The sequence below is a fragment of the Gastrolobium bilobum genome, unplaced genomic scaffold (assembly GCF_033153095.1).
Source record: "Gastrolobium bilobum isolate Gb01-03AN ecotype WA unplaced genomic scaffold, APGP_CSIRO_Gbil_v1 utg1055, whole genome shotgun sequence".
NCBI classification, from domain to species: Eukaryota; Viridiplantae; Streptophyta; class Magnoliopsida; order Fabales; family Fabaceae; genus Gastrolobium; species Gastrolobium bilobum.
The window spans coordinates 1-8,960 of NW_026896488.1; the positions used below are offsets into that span (position 1 = coordinate 1).

Consider the following 8,960-nt stretch of genomic DNA (forward strand, 5'->3'; position numbering starts at 1 on the left):
AACTCCCACTAAACCGTAGTGTCATCGAACAAAACAACACCTATATGAGCAGTATGCTCGTGAAAGACCTTAGGCACTAAGCCTTTAGTAAGCGGATCCGCAAGCATGGAGTTCGTCCTTATGTGTTCTATGGAAATCTGACCACTCTGAACTCTTTCTTTAACAACCATAAACTTTATATCGATGTGCTTCGATTTTGAAGAGCTTCTGTTGTTGTTGGAGTACAACACTGCTGACCTGTTGTCACAATAAATCTTCAGTGGCCTTTCAACACCACTCACTATATGCAGCCCTGTGACAAAGTTTCGCAGCCATACCCCATGGTTGGATGCCACAAAACAAGCTACAAATTTAGCGGCCATAGTAGAGGAAGCTACGAGTGTTTGTTTAACACTCTTCCAAGAAATAGCTCCTCCAGCCAACATGTAGACATAACTTGACATGGATCTTTTACTATCTTGGCATCCAGCAAAATCAGAGTCAGTATATCCGACGATCTCTAAATTCATCTGACCTCTGATATGTATGCATATAATCTTTAGTTCTCTTTAAATACTGCATAACCCTCTTGGCTGCTTTCCAATGATCCATTCCTGGATTGCTCAAGTATCTTCCTAACACTCCCACTATAAATGCTATATCAGGGCAAGTACAAACCTGGGCATACATAAGGCTTCCTACTGCCGAAGCATAAGGTACCTTTGTCATTTCTATCATCTCAAGCTTACCTTTAGGGCATTGGGCGAGACTAAACTTGTCTCCCCTAGATATGGGCTTATCTCCTGACGTACAATCCTTCATGCCAAATCTATCCAAAATCTTTTCAATGTAGGCCTTTTGTGATAACCGTAGGATACCTTGAGCGCGATCTCGAAGTATCTGTATTCCTAAGACAAAAGATACATCACCAAGGTCCTTCATCTCAAAATCTTTAGTGAGAAGTTTCTTGGTTTCATGCAATAAGCCTATATCGCTACTGGCAAGTAAGATATCATCAACATATAGTATCAGGAATAGGAATTTACTCCCACTGAACTTGTGATACACACAATCTTCCACTAAGTTCACCTCAAAGCCATAAGAGATAATAACCTGATGGAATTTGTGGTACCATTGACGAGAAGTTTGCTTAAGGCCATAGATGGACTTTTTCAATTTGCAAACCATAGACTTTGAATCTCCCAATACAAAGTTTTCTGGTTGCACCATATAAATTGTCTCATCAATGTTACCATTGAGAAACGTTGTCTTTACGTCCATCTGATGTAGCTCCAAATCCAAATGAGCCACAAGCGCCATTATTGTCCTAAAAGAGTCCTTCGAAGAAACCGGAGAGAAAGTCTCTTTATAGTCTATGCCTTCTTTCTGAGTGAAACCTCTAGCAACTAGACGTGCCTTATATCTTTCGATGCCATTTGAATCCCTTTTGGTTTTAAATATCCATTTACAACCAATGGGTTTCGCACCTTTAGGCAACTCAATAAGATCCCAAACGTCGTTGTCTTTCATAGATTGCATCTCATCTTTCATGGCATCAATCCATTTATGAGCATTAGAGCTTTCTAAGACTTGTTGGAAGTTGATTGGATCATCTTCCTTCAAGCTTAAAATATTTTCATGCTCTTGAAGAAACACAATACAATCATCCAGAATTGCATTTCTCCTTTCCCTAGTGGATCTCCTTAATGGCACTTCTTGAGTTTGTTGAGTTTGTTCTATAGGTGGCATAAGGGGTGATTCATTATTGTCTTGACCCAAAACAATGTCAGGGACCAAAGCCTGTTCCATAACAATGTCATGAACAGGGACCTGATCATTAATTGCTTGTTTCGTAATTGCATCTTGAATGATGACAATATTAGGAAGAGAAATATTATTTTCTTCCTTATCAAAGACAACATTCCTTATTTTATCTTCCCCCCCAAACTCAACATCCTCAAGGAATCTGGCATTTCCCGTCTCCAAAAATGATCTTGTAGTGGGATTATAAAACTTAAAGCCCCGAGAGCGTTCAACATATCCAACAAAATAGCAGCTGATTGTTCTTGAGTCCAACTTTCTTTCATTTGGCCTATAAGGCCTTGCTTCTGCTGGACAACCCCAAATGTGTAAATGCCTTATGCTAGGTTTCTTTCCATTCCATCGCTCATAAGGGGTTTTTGTCACTGCTTTGCTGGGAACCCTGTTAAGGATATAAACTGCAGTCTTTAGTGCTTCTCCCCAAAGTGATTCTGGCAATGAAGAATGACTAAGCATACTCTTCACCATGTCTTTAAGAGTCCGGTTTTTCCTTTCCGCAACACCATTCATGCTAGGTTTACCTGGCATTGTGTATTGTGGGACGATTCCACACTCCTTTAGGAAGATCGCAAAGGGCCCTGGACGTTGTTCACCTGATCCATCAGATCTACCATAGTATTCACCACCACGATCAAATCTAATGGCCTTAATTTTCTTGCCTAACTGAAGTTCAACTTCAGCTTTAAATTCTTTGAACACATCCAATGATTGTGACTTCTCTCTAATCAAATATAGGTATCCAAATCTTGAATAGTCATCTATGAATGTGATAAAGTATTGTTGACCATTCCAAGAGGCTAAAGGAAATGGTCCACAAATATCCGTATGAATCAATTCTAAGACGTCTGAAGCTCTGTTGGAACCTATTTTCCTTATGTTTGTCTGTTTCCCCTTTATGCATTCAATGCACACCTCAAAATCATCCAGATCAAGGGTTTCAAGAATTCCATCAGTCACAAGCCTCTGAATTCTCTGTTTAGAGATATGACCTAAACGCTTGTGCCACAGAACCAGTACCAACAAACTAAAGTGAGAGTCATACCCTTCTTTTCGCGCCATGCCTTGTATTTGGAACACTCTTTCTTCACGTGTCCAGATTTCTTACAAAAGAAGCAGGTGAATTCCTGATCCTGCTTCTTTTGCTTCTTTGGCAAAGCATCTGCATTATCCTTAGCTCTCTTTCTTTTCTTGTCTTAAGAGGTTGATGTCAAGTGAGCACTATCAGTCTTCTCTCGCTGTAACCTCTCTTCCTCTTGCACACAGTGAGAAATGAGCTCATTAAGAGTCCATTTTTCCTTTTGAGTGTTATAACTCACCACAAATTGACCGTATTGTGCAGGAAGAGAAATAATAACTAAGTACATGAGCAACTCAGAGGGCAGCTCTAACTTTAATGCCTTTAGTTTTCCAGCAAGATTAGACATTTCCATAATGTACTCCCTTATGTTTCCTTTTCCTTTATACCTCATGTTTATGAGTTTGGACAAGGTTTGACCAATTTTAGCCTTTTCATTTCGAGCAAAGTATTGCTCGAGTTCCTTAAGAAACAACTTGGCATCAGTAGTCTCAACAATCGAGCCCCTAAACGCCTCCGAAACGGAACGTTTCATGATCATCAGACACATGCGATTTGAGCGTTCCCACTTCTCAATTTTATCCGTGTTTGGATTTTCCTGAGTGGAAGTGGGTTTCTCAGTCCTTAGCGCATTGTCGAGATCCATGCAGCCGAGAACAATTTCCACATTCTCTTTTCACAGCTTGAAATTTGCCTCATTAAGCATTGGAAGCGAATTCATTTAAGCAACATAATTGGCAGCGGTAGTATAAACTATACAGAGAACAAAAAAGATAACATACAAATAATCTGAAGTAAAATGAGTTTATTATAAGATACATAGCACAACATTAATATTTAGTCTGTGGACAAAAATATCAACTTGTAAGTGGTACTCTTAATGTAGTAATCAAACATTGACAATAAGTCCTGTCAAATCATAGCCTTCCTGTGGGCCGACTATGAATTACATGGAGAATTCTTGATAATTGTCACATATTTATTACCACAGGTATGTTTGTTACTTGGCCAAATAATAACCTTCCTATGGGCCGATCACTATTCGCATAAGCAATAAACACACACATGATCACACAACATATGTTATTTGGCCAAACAATAACTTTCCTGTGGGCCGATTAATATTTGCATAAATAAAATATATTTATATGACCAACCTATTTGAAATCAAATTAACCTTTTATAAATTTGGCCACTGTGGCGGCTGACAAATCTATCATATTTAATTTTAAATAGAAACCTTTAGGGATAATAAACCCATTTAAAACCAAAATAACAACAATAAAGAAAATTATTCTTTATCAATCCTCAATGTATATACATACATACTTTATCCTTATACCATTAACAATAAATACCTATTCATTATAAGGCTTAAAAAATGATGCACAAACAACGCACATGTAAGCCTTTTCAAATGAAAGCTTGAAAATGATGCATAATATCCAAAAAAAAATTATATTTAGCTTTTAACAAAGAATATCAAATATAAGGAAAACCCCAAAACCAAAGACCTTAAACATTTGATTTCTTTCAAACCGTAAGTCCAAAATTTTCTAAGAGAATTCATTGTTTATTCAAAAAATTCAAACAACAGAACCTCATCGATTATAAAGCCAAAATTCTTCCAAACATTTCATCTATTCACAGATTCAAAATTTAAATAACAAACCCTTATTAAACTGTGAATCCTAGTTTTTTCTAAAAAATGTAGCTTTTGTTCCAAAACCAAAAAATCACCGTTAGGGAACAAAAATAACACTACATAGCTAATACAAAATACATAAGATGGAACTCACGTTCAAAAAATAATAAACTTTATGCCAAAAGACAATAAAACAAAACTTTTCACGATTAATCATATATAAAAATCACAAAACTTAATTCCCTCGTGATTCAATATGATTATGGCTCTGATACCAATTGTAGGAATTTTTTTAATTCCTCTAAACCTTATGGTGATAACTATCACCTACAAGCCAAGATCCATCATACCAAATCATAAAGAAAAATAAGAACAACATAAAGGTGGAGGCATACCTATCTCCATTGCAGCGAAATAACTTTGATCTTGTCTCTTAGGGTTTGTAGTCTTCCTCAGTCAAATCACCCTAAAACCGAATTCCTTAGTGTGCCGTCTCTCTCTTGATTGGGAAGAGAAACTAGGGTTGTTTATTTGACGTATTGGGGACCATAACCCTTTATAATGTTTTTATCTTTATTGTTGGGCCAATAAGCTCCCATTATACCTAGTTGGCCCAACACCGGTATCCACTCATTCAACCCATACTCACTTAGAAATCTATTTGGGAATATTTAACTCATCACTTTAATTCACCCAGTATATATAAATAGCACAATATAATTATTAATATAATATGTGACCCACAATAATTATTAGAAAATATAATTTCCTAACACATGGGATGTCCTGTAACAATAGCAAGTAAAAATATATTATTGATAAAACTTCAGTTTTTTTTTTTAAATATTATAGCCATTCGCTTAAGTGGTTTTGAAAATTTTCATTTGTTTTTTCTTTAATGAACATTGTACCCATTTAGTATTGGGGAAATCTTCCGAAATTTTTTTTCTCATCTAAAAAAAAATTATAAGTAGTATATAGTTATAATATTAAATTTGTTTTAGTTTTTTTTTTTATCTCAGACATTATTGATTGACGTGACGGAAAGAGAAAAAATATTTTTACCATTATAATTATATATTATCTGTAATATATAATTATTTTTTTTGCATAAGATAATTTTTTTCAACAACATGAGAAAAATAGAACCCTTATTATTGTTCTTAATGCGTTAAATATTTAAATGATATTGTTTGACTTTTAAAAAAAAGTAAAATAAGGAAAATTTTGAAAAATAAAAACGCAAAGCCAAAACGGCGGTAATAACAGTGAAAGAAAATTTCCCCACAAGAGGGCGCCAAAAAATGAGCGCGCCAGAATATTCAAAAAATAAATAAATAAAAATGCTCAAATCCATCATCTTCTGTTCCCGCCATTTTCTATTTTCCGATTCCTTCAAAACCCAAAGCCAAAGTCTCGTGTTGCAGGAAAAACCAAAATGGACATTTCGGACTTAGCCAAGAAGCTTGCATTATCAGATTCCAAACTCCTCATCCGAAAAGCCTCCGAACTCCGCCGTCTCTGCGACGTCCAGTTCGATTCTTCCATCATCGGAATCGTAACATCCCTTCCCTTCCATTACATTCCGTTTCACTCCATTCCTTCGTTTTCTGTTATAACAAACTTTCTGTTTTTTTTTTTTTTTTTTCCTTGGCAGGGCGAGGTGGCCAAAGCTCTGATCTGTTTGGAAATCGTGGCCAACAGATTCGGCGTTCTCTTTGATCGATCCTCTGCGGTGAGGCTCAGTGGCATGTCCGAAAGGGCTTACATCAGATCCTACAATTCCCTCCACAATGGCCTCGGCGTCAAGTCCGTTTTCCCTAACCCTTCCGTTTCGTTCAACTTTCGTTTTTTCTTTTCCCGTTCCGTTAACCGATTGTTCCGTCTTGTAGGATGAAGCTCGATGTGAGAGAGTTAGCCATTCAGTTCGGTTGCGTTCGTATTGTTCCTTTTGTTCGCGACGGCATAAAGCTGTAAGTTCCAATTAGTAACCGCCACGTGTTTGATAAAATGTTTCTTAGAGCACATTGCTGAGTTGCCTCTGCTTTTGTGTGCAGTTATAAGGATCGGTTTCTTTCATCTTTAACAGCATCTCGTCGTGCGAGTGCTGACTTTACTCGTCCTGTGTTCACCGCTGTTGCTTTTTATTTATGTGCGAAGAAACACAAGCTCAAAGTAGATAAGCTTAAGTTAATTGAAGTCTGTGGTACATCTGAATCTGAGTTTTCTAGTGTGAGTGTTATATTGTATATAACTAATGTCTAATGAATTATGCTTTGTTTCTTTGTTTTTTTATGGGAACAGTGTTGATGCTTTTAAATGGATTGTGAATGGCTATTGCAGGTTTCTACTAGTATGAAGGATTTATGTCATGATGTTTTTGGGGTTGATAAGGAAAAGAAAGATCCCAGGGAAATAAAGTCAAATCGAGGTATATCCCATCCCATTTCATTCGTTGTTGATCATTCTATGTCAACTGCGAAGCATGTATTTCTTAAAGTGGTCTATTTGGAGAAAAAAAAATTAGATATCTATTTTTGCATTAAGCGGTTTCTTTTCTGCTTCTCTCTCTCTGTTTGTGCAGATCTGCTTGATGTGCTGCCAAGTAAAAGGAAACTCGATGATGGTGGTTATTTGTCTGATGATGGGCCAGAGGTACTACTGGTTAACCTCTCTTTACAACTCACATGAATACATTATTTCTTTTGGTGTCAATTTGTTCTCTTAAATTATGGCTAGAAACTTAGGGATGCGCTTTATGTGCAATTTTTCATATAAACTATGTCTACTGTACTGTAATGTTGGGTGAAGTAATAGAAAGTTTGAAAATGTTAAAATTAAATTGATTTGTTTGTTTATCTTTCTGCTTCAGTAGTCTACCCATTGAACTTACATTCCCTAAAATAGATGCAAAATCCTATTTTGGATAGCTTTATTGGATTGATAACTGATTGTCAAGGTCCTTTTGTAATCCAACATATATTGGGGACTAGTTTATTTTAGTTCTTCATTGACTTGCTTGGAATATTGGATGCATAGTGAACATAAGACTAACTGGGCAATTAAACAGGGTATGTCTGACTTAGAGGATAGAGCTGAGTTACTTAAATATCAAAAAAAGCCAATGATGATTGGCACAATTGGTTGAATCTTCTGTCTATGCTAGTTGTGGTTTGGATTTGATTCTCAACTTTTCCTCTTTGATAAGCGATATATAATTCCATTTTAAATTCTTAATCAGGTTAGTGGTCTTCCCATCCCTTGCATGAGGTGTGCCTCCCCTAATTTAAACTCTTGAATACAAAAAAAATAAAAATAAAAAATTCAGATTCGGCCAGTGAGTAGTGAAAGGTTGCTCTTTAGTGAACATTAAGTCATGGGTTTGAGTCTTGAAAATGGTTTCATTGCAAAAACATAAGATTTTGTAGAGTCTACCTTCATTCCTATTCACATAAGATGGTGAGCCTTTGTCGGTTGGGATTTGCCCTTGCAGAACGGAAAAATAATCATATTATCTCATAATTATGGGTTTAAATTTGTATACCAGAAAGTGCAGTTGAATTCTTTCTGTTGTGTTCCATTAATAAATTCCCCACAATCTAGTCTCCACCTTGTATTTTGTTTAAAAAATGATAGCGAGTCACGGTTAAATGCAAGACCATCATGCCCTGACTTTTCATCCCTCTATTACTCTATTTATTCTCATCATCATGTTCTGTTATGTATTTGCTTTAGTATTTTGCATGAACATCTGCTATAAAGTGGCTGTTCCAATTTGTATGAATATTTAAGTCTTCGCTTATATGTTGCTATAATTTTATCTCTGGAATTCAACTAACATTAGTAGTATATCCAGCTTTCAAGTTATAAAAAACGTAAACATAAGGAAAACCGTGATTATGAGAAGTGGAAATCTTCTGTGCTTGCGTCCAATAACCAAAAGAAGCCAGAAGGTATGTATTGAGACAGTTCTTGTATTTTCTGCTTATTCCACAACTGAGCCAAAGACAGTTGACCTTTTGCTTTTACTTTCTCTAGCACCTTGCAAGCGAACCAAGCAGACTCGTCTCAACTTTCTCAAGAAAGCTTCCGAGACCCAGAACCAGAAGGTGGAGGCTACGTGAGACTGAGATGGCATTCCGTCGTGTTGTGGTGAAAGATGATTTTGGAGGTTCGCCACAGTATGAAAACGATGAAGAAATATGGCATCAACTGGATATTTTAACAGAATTGCTCTGGATGATTTATCTTTTGTTGAATTACTGAATATAGCAAGAACTATGTACATACATGCGTGATAATATTATTAAAATAGCTGGAAACGCGATTACCGAAGACGTTTTATGCCAAATGATTCTATACAAAAAAAAAAAAAAAAAATGAAGTTGGATATGTATAATGGAGTCTTTATATTTTAGTTCATAAAAAATAAATAATTAC

The 8,960-nt window shown here is 36.1% G+C and overlaps 1 protein-coding gene across 1 annotated transcript; it reads left to right on the forward strand.

The window, feature by feature from the left end:
- The first annotated feature begins 5,958 nt into the window (after positions 1 to 5,958).
- LOC133299979 (origin of replication complex subunit 6) lies at positions 5,959 to 8,690 on the forward strand. The gene is made up of 8 exons (XM_061499465.1): positions 5,959 to 6,078; positions 6,178 to 6,329; positions 6,413 to 6,493; positions 6,578 to 6,752; positions 6,864 to 6,951; positions 7,105 to 7,175; positions 8,377 to 8,473; positions 8,559 to 8,690. Exons 1-8 carry the CDS (start codon positions 5,959 to 5,961, stop codon positions 8,642 to 8,644), a joined length of 870 nt encoding a protein of 289 aa, XP_061355449.1. The 3' UTR covers positions 8,645 to 8,690.
- The last annotated feature ends 270 nt before the right edge of the window (positions 8,691 to 8,960 follow it).